Below are 22,795 nucleotides of genomic sequence, written 5' to 3' on the forward strand. Positions count from 1 at the left end.
ATGCAGATTCCGTGAGAGCTGTGACCTCAGACTGCACAGTCTCCCTTAGTTACCCTAGGTAAAAAAAACAAAACAAACAAAAAACAAAAACATTGTTGATGGCTTCTGAGTAGAGTGATATTTTCCTCATGTGATCCAACCTCTGACACCAGGGGAGGTTCCACATCCAAGGTAGTAAACACGCAACTGCAGAGTCATTCCGGATGTTCCGGATATCACCCCCACCCTGCGCCCATACACACACACAGGCTTGGAGGCGTCTCTCTCTAGCTGTGCCCCAGAGGAGCTGATAGCAACAGATGACCTACAAGTCTATACTGGCACTTTTGGTTCCCAGCACTGTGGTCCCAGCAGGTTATAAATAGGGCCAACCCCTTGGAAACATCTCCTCTGAACCCCTAGAGTCAGCCAATCATCTGCAAACCTCACCTGATCTCTGACCTTTCTCACCTCCTTCCATTGGATGACACCTCAGCTGGCTAGTTAACGTGAGAAGTCCCACACACCAGGAGCTTGCACATAAGAAATCTCTACCAGCCATGGGGGGCATACAAGATCAAAGCCAGGTTCCTCCCGAGGCCTCTCCCCTTTCCCTGTGGACCATCTTCTCATGTAGTCACATGTTCTCATCCCTCTGTGTGTCTACGTCCTAATCCCCTCTTTTTTCAAGGACACCAGTCAGACCGGACTAGGGCCCACCCTAAGGACTCCAATTAAACTTCATCACTTTCTTTCAAGACCCTGTCTCTAAATAAAGGCAGTTGGAATTAAGATTTCAATGCATGAATTTAGGCGTGGGGGGATGGCACACAGTTCAGCCCTGAATGGACAAGAGGTGACCATCAGCAGCCAAATGTTGAGGACAGAATTACAAACAGGTCTTGGGCAGAGCCATCTACCTAAGGCCTCTGCTTTTCACTGACTCCACCCTGGTTTCCATGTCAGTCTCCAGGCTCTGAGGAGAACTGCACCTCTGTGCATCCCTTCCACCTGCATCCCCTCCCTGCGGCCCCTCCCTGCGGCCCGCGCTGTCACAGCCTGCAGGATGGCAGCTCTCCGTGCAGAAGACGCTGAAGCTCAAGGTGATCAGGACACATGGGTCCTTCCACTCTCTGATGTGCAGCTCAGCCAACGGGGTAAACAGGCTGACCCAGGAGTCCAGTGGAACCAACGAAAATCAAAAGGCTCTTTCAAAGTCAAGTCCTGTTACTTAGCAACCTGACAGGTTACTAGGGTGGCATGTGTAATGAACAAGGACTTGCCAGGAAGAGAAACCAGATTTAGCAAATCAAAGTGAGAGCTCTCAGTTCAATTTAAATAGCCAATAAACAGTATACATTTTCCTATGTAAGTGTGCCCCTGAGGACAACCTGGGACGAGCTTACACTGAGAGGCTGTTTATGCCACTGGGGTGAGTCACGCTAGGGCCACTCAGAGTCTAAACACATGCTTATCTAGACCCAGCTTCCTCCAGTCTTCTCGTGGGGCTCGTGATGAACACTGTCAAACTGACAAGACCTAAATCTCCTAGAAGACAATCCCCTGGTCATTAAAATGACGTTTTACATCTATGAAGGACTACATCTCCAAAACAGGAGCTACAAGAAAGCCCTTCTTTGCTTGAGCTGTTTTTCATCCGTCCCTGTCACCGCAATGAGAAAAGAGCCCAGCGCAGGGCCACACCTACCCACTCCACAAAGGAACACCATGACGGCTCACGTCTCAACGTCCACGCACCCCACCATCGTGGACCACACGTGCCACACTTCTGATCTGGTCCACCGACGGACACAATCAATAAATACTGTCAACAGTAACAGTTACATGGCAAGTACAGGGTGGGCAGTCTCCAGAACATGCTGTTGATGGCATCTGCAACCTCTGCTAAATCCAAATCTTGCCAAGATGGTAGGTACTATGTCTTTGCCCATGGTGCCGGCGATCCCTTTTACTCATTTCTCAAGGTCAATTTCTCAACCTATCAAGGTGCTGGAATTCAAACTATACCCAGAAACAAACACTCCTACCCCACCGTCTCTTCCCAGGTTACAAGTGTCTAATCACTCAGGCCCTGCAGCATCTTCTCAACACAGCAAATGTCTTCAGAACCCACGCTAGACCCCATATGCCTTTGTTAAAGGGCACCAGAGACTCGACATCATACCCTGTAAGTCAGGTCCTGCAAGACCACTTCACTTCCTTAATCTCCTGACCTCCCTCTTCTATGTCCCCACTTCCTGGTTTGCTCCTCACCCCTCCTGGGGCCTTACTGCCACTAAGCTTGCAGTTCAGGCCTCATGAAGAACTTCATCTGCCTGTGTGGGTGCAACACACACTTCCTGCACGGACACTTGGCCAACTCCCTTACCACCAGTGAGCATGCTCTTCTCAGGGAGGCCTGTTTAACTCTGCAGAGATCCTCCCCCTGATGTCACTTCTGAGACCCTGAGTCCTGCCCACGACTTCTTTTGTAACATTTCTTCTAGCATGCCATCAGTGTGTCATGTTTCCTGCTGGCTATGATCCCATTACTGAGCACAGGCCTCACCCAGGCAGACCTTGGCTCTGCTCACAAGAGTCTCCCAAGAGCCTGGATCAGTACTTGAGATGTAATGTGCTTAGAAGACCACACAGGGACAGGGGAGCGAAGGAAAAAGCCAGCTGCTTCCTGGGCACCCAAGTGCCAGGCTCAGGGATAATGATAATGCCCACACCTCCCTGGAAAGTAATATTCTCTGCTTTATCAGTGAGAGGAGCAATCAGAGATGCTTATCAGCTGTAAAGCATCAGGCCATGGCTATGATCGATCAGGATCAAGACCTGTATGATTCCCTCGCCACCCTGAGAAACACCCAAAGTAGGGGCCAAGGAGATGGCTCAGCAAGGAAAGGTGTTTTCTACCCAGACTGATGACCACAGTTCCATCCCTAAAGCCTACATGGTAGAAAAGCCCAACTCCTACAAGTTGTCCTCTGACTGCCACACGCATGCCATAGACATATAGGGTGTCTATAGTCACCACGGCGGTACCCGCCTTTCCGCCATGCCTGGGATAGTTTAGTATGCAGCTTTTCAGAGGTGCACAGGCTCCCCATCTGCCTTAACAAGCAGCAGCAGGACCCAAACTAAACTCCAAAGCTGCTGCCAGAAGCAAAGTCTTGTGGGAGTAGGAGGCCAGTTCCTTACCAGACCTAGATCCCAGGAGCCTGCAGGAAGTGGTGGCTCTAGGAGCCTCAGGAGCTGAGGCAGGAAGCCTGCTCAGAAGAAACAGATCACACGCCCCAGAATAAAGAGCAGCTGGAGGGTACAGGTGTAGCCTGAATTTTAATTAAAATAATCACAGCACCCAAAGGATTTCTTTGGCAATACATGTCTCATGACAGACCCAGCACAATGACGCTCGATCTCCCCACTAACAGCTCCTCTAGCAAAAGGTGGTCACAATGATTACTGAATGACTGACTTGGGAGATCGAGACTGCGAAGGGGAAAGCAGGGGTGGATGAAGAGAACAGCAGAAAAGGTGTGGCCAGAGACCTCAAGGCTTCATTCGGAGATGTGGGGATGGAAGGGAAAACCAAGGGGTGGCAACAAAGGCACAAGTTCTGCACAGAGGTGACAAGAAAAGACATAAGGTGCGCACTGGCGACATTTCTGGATCTCAGATTAAAGGTAAACAAGGCCCATAACTCAGGCAGAATGAACTCAAACGGAAAAGGACAGGGACACAGACTGGCCATGCTTCTGCCGGTGCAGCTCTGGGCAGGGACAAGGGCTGCGCAAGGCCTGGGGATGCTTCCCTTGCAAACCCACAGCTCCCGAGGTAGGAAATGCATCTTTGGAGTTGCGTGTACACCCCAGGTCCACAACTAGGGCTAAGAGCAGTGAAGGCCATGGCAGCAGAAGCCATGCCTGAGAATACAAGATGAGCCAGGAGGAAACTGGCCAACAAGGAGCCAAGACTTGGCTTGAGCAGGAGCCTACCAAAGGGGTGATTAATGTCACTTAATCATGGCCTCCCACCAGGACTCCCCAGCAGTAATCCTACCTCAGTAGCACACACTAACCAGCTGACTCACACCTTCATTGCCACCTGGCTGTTCACTTGCACATAAAGTTAGGCAACACAGACATAACTCAGACTGAAGACATTCCCAAGATTCATGCGGAGTGGAATTCTAAAAGAATGGATATACCTGGAGCTGGCAAGATGGAAAGGGTGCTTGCCCCTGAGCCTGACATCCTGCGTTCGATCCCTGGAACCTACATGGTAGGAGAAGAGAAGTGGCCCTGCCCCCACACACAATAAATAAGTGGTATACATTTACTTGCTTGTTTGCTTGTTTGTTTGATACAGGGTTTCTCTGTGTGCCCTAGCTGTCCCAGAACTCACTCTGTATCAAGCATCAGGCTTGCCTCAAACTCAGAAATCCCCCTGCCTCTGCTTCTCAAGTGCTAGGACTAACAGTGTGTGCCACCGTGCCTGACTTTAAGTGGAATACAGTTTTTAAGGGAATAAATGTACTCAAAGACAAGGGAGAAGCTTTCAGTAAAAACTTTCATGGCTGCTGAATTCAGAACAGAAATGAGAGTTTACCAGGTTCCTGGCATCTGCATCCACTATATACCCCCAACAACACACAACACACAAAAATCAATTGAGAATCTAAAACATTCTATACTTGAAAATTAGACAGTCAATACAAGAGTATAATAAGTATGTTGTCCAGGTAACTTTTAAAAAATCTGTTGACTATTGCATGAGTATGGGTTTTTGGACTGTGTACCATGTTTGTACCTGATGCCCTCAGAGGCCAATAGGAGAGTCAGATTCACTAGAACCAGAGTTACAAACAGATGTACACTATCATGTGGTGCTGGGAATCGATCCCAGGTCCTCTCGAAGGGCAGAAGTGCTCTCAACTGCTGAGCCAGCTCTCTAGCCCCAAAGCCTAGACAAATTTTATAGAGAATAATTATCCTTGGGGCTGGAGAGATGGCTCAAGAGTCAAGAGCACTTCCTGCTCTTCCAGAGGACCCAAGTTCAGTTCCCTGCACCCATGCCAAGTGGCTCTCACAAGTGCCTGTTAAGTCTCCAGTTCCAAGGGGTCCAACACCCCCTTCTGGCCTCTGTGGGGAACTATACACATGTACACAGACACACAGACACAGACACACAACAGACACAGACATAGACACACACAAACACATACACGCACTTTTTTTAAAAAGAAAATCCTTTCAGAGCTGACATGATACAAGGCAGAAAAATAGCTCATATTGTATAATAATCTTTGTAGAACTGTTTTATATATTAAAATGCATAATGTTTAACTACACAGCCCTTAATAATTTAATGTAATTTTATAGCCATTTAATTTCATCTGGGATGTAACTATTTCAGAGAAATGTCCTATCTTGGGGAGAACTGTGGATAGAATGTAAAATGAAATAAAAAAAATTAAAAACAACAACAGCAAAAACAAAAAAGGTAGAAAAGCAAGAAGTTGAAAATTCATGAAGAGGTCAAAATCCTTTACTACACGACTCATGGCAAACAGTCTAGACATAAAAAGAATATACAATGTATGAAAGAAAGAACGCTCTAGAGAAAAACTATCTTCACTCTGGGAACTTACTCAAATACTAAATGAACGGCAAATGATGTCAATTTCTTATGATTCTCATCTGTGATACTGGCTGGCGTTGAGGCAGCTGGATGGCCATGTGTTCAAGACCAGCCTACACCACACACAGAGACCTTGTCAAAGAAGGGGAGTGGGAATAAGTCCTTGTAATTTTCATTTCTAGAGACAAAAGCCCCACTTTGATGAGGGATGCTGTGAGCGCCAGGGACAGGCCACCACACTTGTCCACCAAGAGACAGAGGCTCTCTGAGATCTGCTCTGACGATGACTCACTGTGATGAAGTTCTCGCTGGAAAACGTGGTACCGAGAGAAAATGTTCCCTAGGGTAACGTGCACTGCCTGTCCCCGAGCAGCAGACATTTGGACATGCCAGCACACCAGCCTCTGTTGCCTGCTAGATTGAAGAGGCCCTAGCCTTGTTTCTGTTTTGTTGCTCCCCCCTCCAGGAACCCTGAGAACCAAATGATCACCCATGGGAGGGCAGGCGTTCCTCACTGCACACCACTTATGTCTGCAAGAGGACACAAAGCCAGCGATTTTGTTAGCTTGAAAGGAAAGCACATTGGTCCACTGCCACATTCCCCGCTTTTCCAAGTGATCCTAGGAACAGTGCAGAAACATGAGTTAAAGCACACACACACACACACACACACACACACACACGTGGGCCAACCCCTGAACTTCCTCCTAAGAATGCCCAAAGAACACCCTGAGGCAGTGAGCAATGTTCATCACCCCCCCGGCTTTGGTGAATGAAATGACATCATCCCACCAAAGCAAACCTGCGAGCGGAACCAGCAGAGGAAGGGAAGCACACCCCAGATGAGGGGACCTCCTTGAACCCACTGAAAGGGAACATCTCTCTCTTTTCATGAGCTCCCAGTAGAACAGCTGTAGGCAAGATCCAGGCTCTGACGGGGTGAAAAAATAGTACTCCTGCGAGGCGGTGGTGGCGCACACCTTTAATCCCAGCACTCAGGAGGCAAAGGCAGGCGGATCTCTGTGAGTTCGAGGCCAGCTTGGTCTACAAGAGCTAGTTCCAGGACAGGCTCCAAAGCTACAGAGAAACCCTGTCTCGAATAACCGAAAAAAAAAACAAACCAACATTATTACTCCTGAGCTATGCCGTTGATCCTTTCAACACTCAACCCACAGACTTTAATGTAAATGCTTCTAAACAAAACTCCAAAAGATATTCTTTTCATCTTAGACGTTCATTTCACAGTCAGCTGCAGGCAAGACTTAAGCAAACATTTAGCCATTTGGGTAAAATGTGTATTTGATCTATCATATGCGTGTGTGAGTGTCTGTGATTACATCCGTGAATGTGTGGCGTGGGAAGACTGCAGGTCACAAACCCTGCAACTGGAGGACAAAAAGCTCAAAGTGTTTGATATGGGAGGTCTTATTCTTTAATGTCTCAGTGCTGGGGATCAGAGCTGGTGTCTTGTACATGTTAGGTGGGTGCTCTATCAGTAAGTTACATCCTCCCAGCCTGAAAAGCTCTTGGTTGGGGAATCAGCATATTATTTTCAAATTATTAGGAAGAAATAGTCATTTCATTATAAAGTATGGGAAGAAAAAGAGACAAATAGAATTAAGATAGAAAATAAGGACCAGATCAGTAGTGGGGTACAGGCCTAGCAGGCACAAGACCTGGCTTCAGTCTCTGCAGAGAAAGGGGGCGGGTGCAGAGGGAGAGAGATAGATATGACTATAAATAGCAGTCAGCTGATGTTTGACAAGGGTGCCAAGACAATTCAGTGAAGACAGAGTGGTCCTGCCAGAGAGCAGAGCTGAGAAACTGAGCATCTACACCCAAAACAACAAAACAGGCACCTGACGTCATTCCGGGCAGAATTCAGAATGGAACGGATACACGCGTAGGAGCTAACGGGGACAGCGCTGTGATGTCTTACACTGACTGCCACCCAGAAGTCCTAGAATTACCCAGCAATGGATATGCCTGTGGAAGGTTTCCTTGCAGCGGGAAGACCCACTCTAAACGTGGTCCTGGGTTGCATGAGAAGTGAAAACCAAGCCGAAAACTCGTATTCACCATGCTGCTTCCTGACTGCAGAGGCCATGTGACCAGCTGCCACGACTTCCCCACTGTGGCGGGCTGGACCCTTGAACTTTGGCCCAGACGAACTGACCTGAAGTTGCTTTGACCAGGTCATTTCTCATAACAGCAGGATACAGAAGAGACGCTTACAGGCGGAAGCGCAGGAACACAGGAACTGTAGTGACTTTGTCACTACTTCCCAGACACAAAGATAGAGCAGGGAGGGGAGACACCGTCAGAATGTACAGGCTCTCTGCTTTTAAGGACACATTTGGAAATCACTGTTCTACTAGGAGACAAGTACAGTTCAATCACGAGAAAGGCAAACAAGGAAACATTAGAAAAGATTGGATTAGACTCTCCAGAGGGGGCTCGGCAGGGAGGGGAGTCAGTAAAGTGTTTGCCACACAAGCATATGGATCTGAGTTCAAGTCCCAAAACCCCATGAAAAAGGCCAGGCCTAGCGGTGTGTACTTGTGATCTCAGTACGGAAGAGGCAAAACTGGGAGGATCCTCAGGTTGACTGGCCGGCCCGTCAAGCCGAACCAATGACATCCAGGTAAACGTGAGAGCTCTGCCTAGAAAAGATACTGTGATGAGGGATGAAGAAGGACACCCAAGGCTCCACATGCATTTCACAGATGGGCATGGGTACTGGGACACACATGAACATGTACATACACACACACACACACACACACACACAGAGAGAGAGAGAGAGAGAGAGAGAGAGAGAGAGAGAGAGAGAGAGAGAGAGAGAGAGAGAGAGAGAGAGAGAGAGAATATTCAAAAGACAATAAATGTAAGGAGAGATGCTTGACTTCAGGTGTAGATCTATTCTGCCCTCAGTAGAAGACCGAATTCAACCCCTAGGCCAAGTGTGAGGGGACAAGAAGAAAGCCCCTAGCAAGCCACACACTGCTCCTGAGACTTGTACAAAGGGTAGCCACAACAGAAAATAGTCAGGGAGAACCCAAAATGTTACTGCAGGAAACAGCAACTCTACCCTTGAGGCATAGACCCAGGAAGGATGAAGACTATATTCACTCAAAGATTTAAGCTTGAGGCTCTTACTCCAAACTGTAGTTACAACCCAAACAAATCTCGCCTAACTGATGAGCAGATAATACAGTATCAACTGAGCACCTGCAATCTGAGAGTAAAATTCAAAGTGCCCCAAAATCCAAAACCTATTTTTGAAAGATATCATACTCAGCTGTGGTAGTACAGAGTCATACTAGGGACCAAAAGTCCAGCTTGGGCTACACACATATCAAGTTCCACTTCTGTCTGAGGTACTGAGTGATCCTGTCTCCTAAACCAAAACATAAATGAAGAAACTCTAAACAAGAAACAAACTCTTAGATGTAAGGAGAATCAGAAGAGGAGCCCCAGCAAAGTACCATAAGACAAAGGCCAGCACAGCACACCACAGCTTAGAGAGCAAAACAGAGGCCCTCGTGCCACCCACCAGTCTACCATGACCACTGTACCACACTGCCTGTTCCTAGCCATCTTCCTGGAAGGTCCCCTACCTCCCGCAGGTGTGTGGGGTTGGGGGGGAGGAGGCCTGGGCTCCCCAAGGTCAACTCGGAGTTCAGCTCAAGGTTACTTGAGATGCAACTATACCAACTGCAAGTTTCAAACCAGTCCTCACCCGGGGTTCATTCACACAGGGAAGCTCAGTTTCATCTGAAGTAGGCTACTCACAGCAAGATGGAGTTCCCTCCCCTTTTCTCTCTTTCCTTTTTCAAGACAGGGTTTCTCTGTGTAACCCTGGCTGTTCTGGAGCTCACACCGAAGACCAGGCTGGACTTCAACTCAGAGATCCGCCTGTCTCTTGCCTGGGATTCAAGGCATGCACTACCACCGCCCAACTTATCCTTCTCTTTTTAAAAAGATTTATTTATTTTTATTTGTATGTCTTTTGCCTGCATGTATGTAAGTAAGAACACCAAGTGCATGCCGTGCCCAGAGGCTGGAAGTGGGTGTCAGACCCCTGAAGCTGGAGTTATAGACAACTGTGGGCCACTATCTAGGTGCTGGGATCAAACCTGGATCCTCTGCAAGAGGCTCTCACCCACTGTGGCCTCTCTCTAGAGACAGTTTTCAGCCCTGACTAGTTTTTACTTGTTCTCATACCATGTTGTGGAATCCCACGTAAATCTCTTTCCCGATCACCCCACACCAAGACCCATCTCTTTCTCCACTATTTGTCGGCCTCCCTTCCTCCCTCCCAGGTCCCAGGAGACTAAATTTATCTTCCTGTCCCAGCAGGGCTCAAAGTGCTTGCTGAATTAATACCTCTCACACCTCACTCCTTGCTGAAGGAGAATAAACCCACAACAACAGTGGTCCTCGGCGTGTAAGTCATCCTGCTCCCCAGCACAGCGAAGTCCAGAAATGTACCTGGTTACCACCGAGGAGAAGGGCAAAGGCAGGTGGGTCTGACAGGTTGCCTAATGCCATATGAAGCACACGACAAACCCCCCCTTCCAGTGAAAAATAATCTAGTCTAAAATTTCATCAGACATGTAGACTATGGCCAGCAATCTACACTTAGGTATTTGTGCCCAAAATAAACAGAGGAATATAGATCCTCAAAAACACAAGCAGGTAACTGCAGAGACAGTTCAGTAGTTAAGAGCAGAGTTCAGTTAGTTCCCAGAACCCATTCCAGGCAGCTCACAACCATCTCGAACTCCAGCTCCAGGGGATCTGCTGCCTCTGGCTTCTGTGGGAACCTGCACTCATGTGCACATACCCACAGCAGACACACACTTACACACAATTCAAAATAATAAATTTTTTAAGTTACAAGTAATTTTTTTTTTTACAAAGCTGAGGCACGCCATAGTACGATTTAGTCTTGAAAGCATAATATAAGCAAAGTTACTCTAGATGATAAAACTCTAATGGCTGTCTCTCGAAGAGGGAGGTACTGGCTAGGAGGAGCAGGAGGATCTTTTAGGTATCTAGGTGCCCTTGACTTGTATCTGTGTGGGTGCATGAATGGGGATTCAGGATACAAGCACCCCACGTCTGTTACACCCCTTATACAGACTTCATTGAGTGCAAGACTCCCCACAAGGCTAGGCACACTTCAAAAGTTGCGTGCTAGTTTGCTATCCTGAAAGGAAGCGGCTAACCACGCTGGAGCTGAGCATCTGTCACCAGGGAGGAACTGTCTAGAGCAGGCTGGCCCGTGGGCACGCCTGTGGGGGCGTTGCCTTGGCAGCTTTCTGCCCTGAAGCCCTGCCGTCCCTAATGATAGACGTGACCTGAGAGTGGGAGGTGAAATAAGCACGTTCTTGCCACCCCCCCCCCCCGTCAGCGCTTTACCATAGCAACCGGATGAAACTGCACTAGTGCCCCCCCAAAGGCTTGGCTGTGGTCCCCAAGGCCGGCAGCCTTCATCCTCTTGTGGGTCACAAGCTCATGGCCCTGTAGTGAGGGGCTGATATGAACTCGAGGAAATGAGACCGAAAGGAGGTAGATCACTGGAGGCCGGCCACTGAGGGACGTTTCTTGTCCCGTGCCCCTCCATCTCTGTCCCCTCTCTGTATCCAGCTGTTACTAAGATGAAATACTTTGTTCCACCACCAGCTCTGCCACGACGCCCTGTCTCACCTCAGACCGCAAGGAGAGGGGACAGCCATGGATTGGAAACTGTAAAACCGGGAGCCAATACACACCCTGCTTCAAAATCTCGAAGTCATCTGTCTCATGACCAAAACTTCTTGTGGAGGAGCCAGGGCACTCACTGCTGGCAAGGGTGTAAACAGGTATGCTTCTAGGAGGTTCTTTCACAACAGGTACCAAAATCCTTCCCCGGGACACCATCATGCTGGTTTTATGTTAAGGGTCTTTGTTTACCTTATAATAAATCCTTAAATAAAGGATGTGTCCACAAACTAAGTTTTGAGAACAGTCATCACGGCACTGACTCAATCAGTGAGATGCCACATAAGCCAGAAGACCTACGTGCCGTTCCTGGGTCCCATGTGCTGCGGACGGGAAGAACTGATCCCACCCAATTGTCCTGTGATCTCTAAATGCACACCATGGCACACATGCCCCCCCCACAACACATCACATACACACACAATAGTAATATTTAAGGCCAAAGGCTCAAGGCTAACCAGATCATCGGAGTATTACATGTCCGTTGGAATTTACAACTTTAAAATTTAATGGAAAGTGTCCACGGGTCATTAATTGCAATCAAAACTCAGCTCACCCACCATGACTTCTGTACCGAGCACCACAATTAGCTTTTTCCAGATAATGGAAAATCGTGGGACTAAAAAAACTTTAATAAATTTTTATTTACTAGAGTGAAGATGTTTATTACGATGTTAAGAAAAATATACAAGCACAGTTTTTAGAAATAAAGGTGAGTTTGACACTCTTGGACAAGTGAGGACCTTCCACAGTCACTGCCAGCATCCATGGCCATACCTGCTAGCACAGGAAGTCCCGCCTCCTGAAAAGCAGCACTATGTTCCTAGGGATAGCAGAAATTCTTCCCGCTCTACCCTGACAAGGGTTGGTTTTAAAAAAGCACAGTCACGTGTTAAAGTTCACAGAACCGTAACACACACACACACCCCTCCCCCAACTGAAAGAACAGTTCTACATATTAACATAGAAATAAGTCAGGCACGGTGACAGAGCTGAAAGACGTTCAAGCAACAAAAGGGGTGGAACTGCCTGTCCAGAGCTGGAGGGCTGACTAGGGGATGGTGTCCTCGTGTCCACCTGGCCAGTCTTTCCATCTGCTTCCACAGCTAAGAAGCTAAAGCTGTCTTCCTCTACAGAAACTGACAACTTCTCTACCACAGAGTCTGCGTCAACATGGTGTGTGACGACACACAGTCAGCAATGACTGACGTGAACTTCACCAGGATCTCCAGGTTTCCTACCTGGACACAGGGCTCCAGGTTCCCCACTGGCTACATCCTCGGGACACAGGGCTCCAGGTTCCCCACTGGCTACATCCTCGGGACACAGGGCTCCAGGTTCCCCACTGGCTACATCCTCGGGACACAGGGCTCCAGGTTCCCCACCTGGACACAGCCTCGGGACACAGGGCTCCCAGGAAGCCAGCTGCATGGACCCTGCATGGCTGCTCAGCTGTTAGGCAGCACTGCCTGAGACTGCAGTTGCGGCTCCCTATGTCCCAGGCTCCTCCTGCTGCCACACAACCTGGCATAGAGCCAAGACAGAAGGCGCCGATTCGATTCCCCGACTCCACATAAGGGCCTCTAGCTCTCCCAGGTCACAGACCCCACTTAACTCCAGCCTTAAAAAGAAACATTTTTTTCTTCTTACTCATTAGTTGAAAGGTTTTACTAGATGACCGTGTTATTAGAGATTCACAAACGGTGAGTGTTCAAGGGAGTCTATGGAGTGCTCAGCCATAGATGGGACATCTACATCACACCCCTGCCAGAAAGGCTCGGGAAACATCGCAGAAGAGGAGGTGGGAAAATGTAAGAGCCAGAGGTTGGGGAGGACTGGGGTGGTGCAGTGACCACACTACTCAGGAATCTATAAGATCAAGATCAAGGCAGTCATCTACATTCCAGGATGGCTGGGGGCTGGGGTACAGCAGCCCCTTCCCTAGCTACGGAGCCATTGAGAGCAGATGCCAGCTGGGGAGAGTTTTCTTCAGGAAGTGGTACCTGCTAGGCTGACCAGGCTCCAGTGTATAGCCCCACATCCCTGCAATATACAGGCAGCATAAGTTAGACTCAGTAGGTTAAACAGAGAGAGAGAGAGAGAGAGAGAGAGAGAGAGAGAGAGAGAACACAAACTTGGAAGGCAGATGTGGGGGAGAGGGTCTAGGAAGAGCTGGAGGTGAGAACAGTATGAATATGACCAAAATACATTGCATGCATGTATGAAACTCTCAAAGAATATAACAAATAATTATTACAAAAGTTAAAAATAAAAGATTTTAATCAATAAACCAGCAGTAAACCAGGTGTGGTGATGCTCACCTTTAATCCCACCCAGCACTCGGGAGGGAGGCAAAGAGAGGTGCATCTCTGTGAGTTCGAGACCAGCCTGGTTTACAAATTAAGTTCCAGGACAATCAGAACTACTGAAACCTGTCTCTAAAATAACAACAGTGACGATTATAATAATTATATAATAAGCCAGCAGCAAATTGTAAGAACCTAAATTCAACAATGTTTCTTTCCAACCCCACACGTTCCTCTCATCTTCCCAAGGTCAGGCTCCTGCTGGAGTGAGTCTCAGGCAGTTGTTGGCAGGGTATCATGGACGGGAGGGGACTTGTCTGTGAACTTCCCCTTCGAACAGCCCAACCACAGACAGTTGCCACAAAAATCCATCAAACCTAGAAGAGGAGCCCCGAGACTGTGGTGCCGCCTGCTCCTCTGCCTTCTCTAAGAGATCCAAGGCCTGTCAGTAGCGGAGGAAACGTGAAGGTCAGAGGCCCTGGACACAGCCCGCCTGAACTTCACTTTGCTCCCAGGAGTCCTGGCACATGGCTGGGGATGTGCACAACGGGAAGGCAGGAGGCTGACAGCTTGCGGGGCTATTTTAGGGGTTCCAGCAGCAAATCTGTGCTCCCAGAAAGCAGTTCAGTTCCCAGGAAGAATCTCCCATCAAGGGTTAAAGCATGTCAACCAGCTTCCCAGCAGTGTATACATTTAAGTCTTCCCAAGGGAACCCACACCTCAGAGCAGAGCCCGAGAGGGGTGGAAGAGCTGCTCCCCTGCCATTGCTGGCTGTGCCTCCCCAAGCATGCTCCATCCAGCCAGCTGAAGCCATGGAAAATAGGGGTGAACAGCCTGAAGGGCCGGGATTCTCACCAGCAACCACGGGCCTCTCTCCTCTCCTCTTCTCAGCTTGGCACCAACATCGCTCCTACTGTGTGTGAAATCTCCATGGAGCCTGTACAGACCTCTGACAGCAACTCAATGCAGAATTGTGCCCCACTTTCCTGCCCAAAGGCTCAGCAAAGGTCTCCAGGTCATCACAGGTGCTGAGAGAGCAAACAGGTGAATTCTCCCCAAGAAAACTCTCCCCCGCTCAACCGGCAAAGGCAATGCACACCTTCCCACACACTCTCTCACACTCATGGACAGACACAATTGTTTACGATGGGGCAAGTCAGTAAGTCCCATATTCTCCTAGAGTCCGTGCAGCCCTCACTGGACTGCAACAGCCATAGCAATTGCAAATGTTCCACTATGGGACCTGGAGGGAGATGCAAGCAGTAGCCCTGGTGGTGTAGAGCAATTGTTGGAGTGTCCCTGATGCTGTGGGCCGGTGGCTCAACCTCCTGGCTGAGCTCTGCAGCAACTGGCCTCCTAATAAACACATCCGTCTCTCCAAGCTCCTGGGCTTCAGCATCTGCTCAGACCACCCTGGAAATCAGCATCTGTTTGAAGCCTTGACAAATCACATTCTGCATGCTGAGCAAACCATCAACTTTGCCCCTCTACCCTTTCCCATGTTTCTCTTAAGGAGGTGATAGTCCAAAGAGAAAATTCTAAAGTAGATCTCAGTTTAAAAGACAGGGCGACTTCTAGAGTAGAAAAACAAACACCAGCAAACAGTCGCTAAGGCCTTTGCCTGTGGCACCTCAGTGACTCAGGCCCAGGTGCAAACTCTGTGGCACCGATGGGAATGGCACCGAAGGGAAGCAGGATGTGAATCTAATTCCAGTGGCAGGTAACACTGGTCTTCACCACGGGGACAGTGCAGTAGACAGATGAAAGGACTCTGCTTTGGAATCTTAACTTATAGGTTACTAAGACGTAAGCTACTGTGTAAACAGTCACTTTGGTGTGTTTACACTTCTCAACTCCAGAACCTTCATCATTCTTAAACGAGGCCTAACCCAGTGCCATGTCCTTATTTTGCTCTGAGACCTTCGAGCTTGCTGAGTCTTCCTCTGTAGACTTCTATCTTAAGTGCTACAGCATGGGATCACACAGGCTCACAGCATAAAGACGGGCAAACCAGGGCACAGGGCTGGTACAGTCCCCAGAGTCAATATGGAAAACAGCTGCCCGGGGCAGAAGGCTCCTCATGGCACACTGGAAAATGTAAGCTAGGATAGAAGCATGATTTAGAGTACAGCTAGTCACAGCCAAATGGCCCCGCTTTCAAATATACCCACTTAGAGCTTTGCACAGCGATGGTAAACCTCCAGTCCAGCTGCAACTTTGCCCACCCACACTGCAACCGGGGTCAACCGTTCCCTGCAGCAAGATTTCCAGGTCCAGTCCCTGGGCCCTGCCTCCCGCCCACCTGCATTCCAGCTGGGCTGAACAATAATTAGAGTGTTAGACTAAGTGTACACTACCCTGGGTTAATCCAAAGTGTGTGTGTGGGGGGGATCGTGCAAAGGGCATTCCTGTGTGCCCATCCACACTTGGCCTAACATCTGCCTGCCTGGAAGCCACGGAGTCTGAACAGCAGCACGGGAGGGGGAAGAGGGGACGACACAAACGAGAAAGCAACCTCCACTTCCTCCGAAAGCAGAGGGCTGAGCTGCTGCAAAGCAGCGATGTTTTAGAATTCAACTCTGCAAAGACCAAGAGCAGCCTGAGGACCCGGAGTGGCAGTCACTGCGCTCAACTCCAGTCATCTCCAGATAACCTGGGTCCGCTCTACACACCTTAAAAGTAATCGAACGACGAGCACGCGCACTAACGCAGAGGAATCACCCTTCGCTCCTCTCAGCTCCTCTCAGCGAGAGATCGACTGGCACCACAGGAAGTTTCTCATGAAAACAGAGCTCAGTGAAGATGCTGGGGTAGCCTCGCACTGGCTCTCACTGCGCTTCAGCGGCGACCAGCCTCACCCCTGGCACCTAGGTCCTGCGGACTGCAAATGACCCTGCCTCGGCCGTGTCAGGAAGCCCATACTTTACTGACCCCACAGGTGTGACTCCGCTAGATGACAGAAAGCCTCTGGCAAAGTGCTCGCGTGGTCTCCACCCACAAGAAACCTGGGACCACCCCCCTGGGCAGGAAGGCCATCTCCTGTTTAAATCCCTGCTCCCAAACCATCTGCTTCCAGAAAATCACAGGTGTGGGTCGGGAGTGTCTGGCGCCCGCCGGGCTCTTACTCCAGCCTTCAGGCCGCGCCCTGCGCCCTGCATCCCAGTGTCCCCGGTCGATCCTCACCACCGGTGTCCTCGAAGCGCGGGGGCGGGCGGTCCCGCAGCGCGGCGCTCCAGCCTCCACCGGCCTCATCCTCCTCCAGCTCCAACGGATCCGCGGCTTGGGGTGGCGGGGCGGTCCCCGGAGGAGCGGGGCGCTCGCGCTCATCGTCCGAGGAGGCGGCCGAGGAGGAGTGCGAGGCTGCCGAGGTGCTGTAGAAGGGGTTCCCGCCGCTGTCCGGGCCCGACTCGCCGAACACGTCATCAGAGATGTGCAGGCTCTCGTACCGGGCGCGGGCTGCCTCCAGCAGCGCCGGAGCTCTCCTCCGCGCGCCCCCGCCGCCCTCGGCCATGGCCCCGGCCGCCGCCCGCGCGCCCACACCCCAGAGCGCCTCCCAGCCGCACACGCCGGGCCCGGGACCCCCGCCGCGGCCCGCGGCTCCCCACCAGCGCAGCCCGCAGCACAGCGCGCGCCGCCCCGCGCCCGGCCGGCCCGCCGTCTTGGCCGCTCGGGCCGCGAGCCCGGGATGCGCCTTGGAGCTCGGGCGCCGCTAGCTGCGGCCGCGGCGGAGATTCAGCCACTGCCCGGCGCCGCCGCCGCCGCCGCCGTCCCCGCCCGCTGCGTCTCCGCCGCGCCCGGCCCCGTCGCGTCCCCGTGCGCCCTCCCCACAGCAGTCGCGTTGCGCCGCCGACCTTCCCGGGCGCGAGCCGTGGACCGGGCCCGCCTCCAGCACCTCCAACCGCTGGCCAATGGAAACCGCGGGCCTCGAGGGGGCGGGGATAGTCGGACGCCCCGACTCCTTGGGGCGTGGCGCACGGTCCGTCGGCCCCGGGGAGCACCTCTCACTGGCTCCTGGCCGCCCGCGGGCGTGGGGAGGGAGGCGGGTCCTCGTGGTCCGTGAGCGCTGGCCCGCCCCTTGCGCAGCCGCGCCCGGCGCTGGGGAGCTGTCCGCCCAGCGGTCCTGAAATTCGTGCAGCGGACACGCTCCAGGTGGGCGTCTCGCCAGGCTGGGCCGCGCGCTCTGGTGAATTTTAGGCTGCCCTTCTGGCTTCCGGAATCTTGCTCGGTTGAGAAGCTGGCTCAGGCACTAAACCGGTCTCCTTCAACAACTGTCGTGTAAGGGCGGCAACATTAGTCTGAGGTGGCTCGCCATTCCTCACAGTCCTTGACGCTGACACCTTCGGAACTCAAGATTACATCCAGATCTATCACCACGAGCGCTCTGGTATTGCTTGCGCAGGCCTTGAACACGCACATCTGGTAGAATATCTGGAGCATGCAATCTCGAAGAGGATTATATGGTCAGGAAAGAAACAGCTGGGTCGCCAGGGCTTCAGCGCTTTAACAATGGAGCAGAGTCTGGTCTCCCCCTCTTCTGGGGCAGAAGCATCAGGCTAGTCAGCCTCCCCTCATCAGAATGCCTTCTCCCCTACTCCTCCCTAACATAATAAATAAGTAACATTAATGGCGATTGAGTCATGAAGTAACGTTCACTCTGAAATAAAATAAATCCACGGAGATATAAAAGGTTTGAAAACCCTACTGGGTATACTAAATGATAATTACACAAAAGATGGAGGGTTGTTATTTCTAAGTGCGCATATGGAATGAAGGTGTTGGGACCGATCTGCCATCAGCTGAACCTTTCACTCCTATCCCCAGATCATGTCCTATCCTTCTGTCCTTGCTGTCCTCAAATCAGGTCTGTGCACAGGCATGAACCCACGGACAATCACAAGCGGACAGGATGGAAAAAGAAGGGGGGTTTGCATATCATTCTCCTCCGTGTGTATGAGCTGATAAACAAGAAAGTGTGTGCAAAGCTTTACAAGTCTTTCGGGAAAGCATGCCAAGGAAAGGGAGGTTTCTAGCATTCCTGTGTACAGCAAATATGTAGGGTGCCTATAAACAGATGTAACCAGAAAGGGTCATGGGAAATCTTAGGCTAAAAGGACAAAATAAGACCTCATGGATCAAATCCAAACCCTGAATAAGACTCCTGTAACATTTTGTGTTACCTATTAAAAATAATGAAGTGACCACCAAAGGGGTGGCTGGCATTAGAGGTACAGTCTATAAGAAAGAGTCCATCCAGGCCGGGTGGTAGTGGCAGATGCCTTTAATCCCAGCACTCGGGAGGCAGAGGCAGGCAGATCTCTGAGTTCGAGGCCAGCCTGGTCTACAAGAGCTAGTTCCAGGACAGGCTCTAGAAACTACAGGGAAACCCTGTCTCGGAAAAAAAAAAAAAAAAAAAGAAAGAGTCCATCCTTCCCCAGCTAATGTGAGTGTGATTCTGGTTGTTTCGTCAGTATGTGAGCATCAAACCAACCAGTAACAGCTAAGCACAGACAGTCACTCGCAGACTCTAATATGGTGCTCAGACCAAGGAAACATAGGGCTTTTGTGCTTTCCAGTAGCTCATATGGGGAGTAACAGAGGGAAGAGGATTTTAAGGTCAGGAAAGAAACAGTTTTGTGGGCCTGGGGATTTAGTTCAGCTAGCGAACTTTTTTTTTTTTTTTTTTTTTTTTTTGGTTTTTCGAGACAGGGTTTCTCTGCAGCTTTAGAGCCTGTCCTGGAGCTAGCTCTTGTAGACCAGGCTGGTCTCGAACTTCCAGAGATCCGCCTGCCTCTGCCTCCCGAGTGCTGGGATTAAAGGCGTGCGCCACCACCGCCCGGCTCAGCTAGCGAACTTTTACCAAGCATGCAAGAACCCTGGGTTTGATCCCCAGGAATGCACAGACTGGCTGTGATGGCACAGACCTATAATCCAAGCACTTGGGAGTTGGAAGCAATAGAAGCAGAAGTCCCAGGTCATTCCTCAGCTACAGAGTTAGATAGCAAGTTGGAGGCCAACCTGTTCTTTCAGAGGACCTGAGTTCAATTGCCAGGACTTCCATGACAGCTCACAGCTGGCTAACTCCTGTGTCAAGGGGTCCAATGCCCCCTTCTGGCTTCCGCAGGCACCAGGCACGGACATGATGAGTGTCCATGGGAGAACACCTGCTGCTCTGAACTGCTGAGCGATCTCTTCAACTCCCTTATCTTAGTCTGTTGTTCCCTATTCTCTTCCTTTTCTTTATTTTTTCTTTTTAAGACAGTGTCTGATGTTCCCAGGCTGTTTTCCAACTTGCAGACAAAACATCCTGTTGTAAAAAAAACTATCATGGACATGGACGGGGCTGGAGAGATGGCTCAGTGGTTAAGAGCATTGCCTGCTCTTCCAAAGGTCCTGAGTTCAATTCCCAGCAACCACATGCTGGCTCACAACCATCTGTAATGGGGTCTGGTGCCCTCTTCTGGCCTGCAGGCATACACACAGACAGAACATTGTATACATAATAAATAAATAAATATTTTAAAAAACTATCATGGACAACTTACAGAAGAAGTCATTTAATTTGGCAGAACAGGTATCAGAGCAGGGGCATCTGATAGCTCTTGTCTCAACCCACAAGCATAAGCTAGGGAGAACTAGCTTGAAATAACTACGTCATACTTCAAAGCGCACCTCCTCCAACAAAACCAAACCTCCAGCTCTTCCCCCAACAGTTCCACCAAATGGGGACCAAGTAAGTAATCAAATGGCATGGGGGCCACTCTCATGTAAACCACCACATACCCATAACATTAGATAAATACATACAAAAATTAAAGTTAGATGACTACTTCAGTTGACAGTCAAGCACTTAGCATTTCATTGAAGCAAGATCTCCAGGCAAGAAAAGGTGAAAATATGTCAATCTTTGAAGACAGGCAACTGCCTCTTGTGCAAAGTATAGGAGAGAGAGAAAACAGAACAAATAAGGGACAATAAGTTCTCACCTGCCCAGTACCCTTTGCTTGGTGCCACCATTGCTCCTCATCAAAAGCATGGGTGGGGCTGGGGAAGTGGCTCAACGGTTAAGAGCGCTTGTTGCTCTTATGAAGGATTCAGCTAGTGCTCATCATCCGTATGGTATCTCATAACCTGATGTCTTCTTCTGGCCTCTTCTGGCCTCCACGGACAGTAGGCACGCATCTGGCTCACATCATATGCAGGCAAGACACTCAGATACAACACAAAAATAAATCTATTTTAAAAATTAAAAACTGTTGTCATTTTTAATTGTGTCTGATCCTTCTTTCTATTTATGTTTTATATTTTTGATTGGTTGATTGATTGCAGAGCTTGGGGTTGAACTCAGGGCCTTGAATATTTGGGCAAGAACTCTGCTACTGTGCTGTTTCCCCAGCACCCGAGTCTCCTTTTATAGCGTACTTCCTCAGTCTTTTTTTTCTTTTCTTGTTGATACAATAAAAAAATAGTCTGACAAGAGCAATTTAAGGGAGAACAGGTTTATTCTGGGTCAGAGCGCAAGGGATAGCACATGGTATGTGCCACTGTGCCCAGCTTTTTAGTTGGGTTCTGGAGATCAAACTCACGTCTTCACGTTTGTAAAGCAAGCTTTTTACCAACTGATTGATTGCCACATCCCCCATTCACCTTGTTTAGAGCTAAACTGCTAGGAGCTGAGGAAACCTGTCCCAGAGCTGCATCTCTTTCTGACCAGCATTCAAAATCAATCAATAAGCCCTTTTACTGCAGAGATTCCCCTTCCGACTTGGCAGTTTAGGGTTAATACCAGAGAGGTTGGTAAGCAAGAACATGTAAAAGGTGGGGAAGGGGCTTCTCACCACAAGGATTTCTTTTTCTCTTTGAGTTGTTTAGATAATCTACGTTTTTATGTGTTAATCTAGGGCAGCTAGACCCCCCTGCCAGGCAGCACAAATAACTGGTTAGTGTTTCAACCCACCTTTCTTTATCCAGGGTTTGAAATAATTATTTTTTCAAGTGAATATTATGAAATGTTTAGAGCAAAGAAAAATACATATTGCTAAGTTAGGGTTTTATATTCTTAGATAACAGAGATTGAAGAATCTGCGCAGAACCCAAAACTCTGCACAGTGTGTTTTTGTTTTTTAGATAGAGTTGCCCATAGTGGATTTTAGATGTGCAGCTGTCAGTCCCTCTCTCCTCTTCTTCCTCCTCCTCCTCCTTCTCCTGAGCTATAGTCACCCTACTTAGCCCATGGTGCTGGCCTTGAACTCCTAGTAATACTCCTACAGCATTAAAAACAAGGTGAAGAGTGAAGTCCAGACAGTCTCATACAGAACTTATGGAATCAATATTTGAGAAAACACAAGTTGGAAAAGAGGAAGGCTAGAAACCTCCCTGTCTGTTGTCCAGAGTTGCTGGCCCAGGCACAGAGGCACATTAGAGCTCTGAATGCAATCTTCATCTCACTGTGGTAGCAACACTGGGGGGAGATTTAAGATGCTAATTAAGCATCTGATGCAGGAAGTCTTACCTAGAATTACTGGAGGGCTGGAGAGATGGCTCAGCAGTTAAGAGCACTTTCTGCTCTTCCAGAGGACATAAATGAGTTTAGTTCCCAGAGCCCATGTCTAGTCGCTCATAGCTCCATGGGATCAAATACATTTTTATGGACTCCACAGGCACCTGAACACATGTACACATGTGTGCTGGGAGCAGTGAGACCCCAGATCCTGAAATTCTTGTAATCCCCTGATCTGAGTGCCTACAGCTGCTCTGAGCACGAGACCTTCAGGAGTTCCTGATGGCAGGAGAGTGGTTTCTGGTGGGTTTGGCTGGGGTGTGGCTATCTCTATATAATCTGCCCCTGAACACAGTAAAGGGGGCATTCTTGAGGAATTCAGGGATGACCCGTGTCACTGTCTCTCTGTCTGTGTGTGTCTGTGTATTTTAACCTCCAGCCCCTTTCCCGAAGCTCAGTAACTGGGTAAAAGCGCACAGAGCACAGACATGGGGGCACGGTGTGTGGCACATGTGTGCACAAGCTTGGGCACACATGAGAATGCACACACAAATAAAAAAATAAAAGTTTAAAAATAACAGGGCGGTGGTGGTGC

General features: G+C 49.6%; 1 protein-coding gene across 1 annotated transcript in view; it reads right to left on the reverse strand.

Moving 5' to 3' along the window:
- Positions 1-17,214, reverse strand: part of Pgbd5 (piggyBac transposable element derived 5) — a 60,701-nt gene extending 43,487 nt beyond the window's left edge. Inside the window, exon 1 of the mRNA XM_038312202.1 lies at positions 16,887-17,214. Coding sequence (XP_038168130.1) covers positions 16,887-17,214 — 328 coding nt within the window. The remainder of the gene's footprint in view (positions 1-16,886) is intronic.
- Positions 17,215-22,795: the final 5,581 nt, after the last annotated feature.

The sequence above is a fragment of the Arvicola amphibius genome, chromosome 15 (assembly GCF_903992535.2).
Source record: "Arvicola amphibius chromosome 15, mArvAmp1.2, whole genome shotgun sequence".
NCBI classification, from domain to species: Eukaryota; Metazoa; Chordata; class Mammalia; order Rodentia; family Cricetidae; genus Arvicola; species Arvicola amphibius.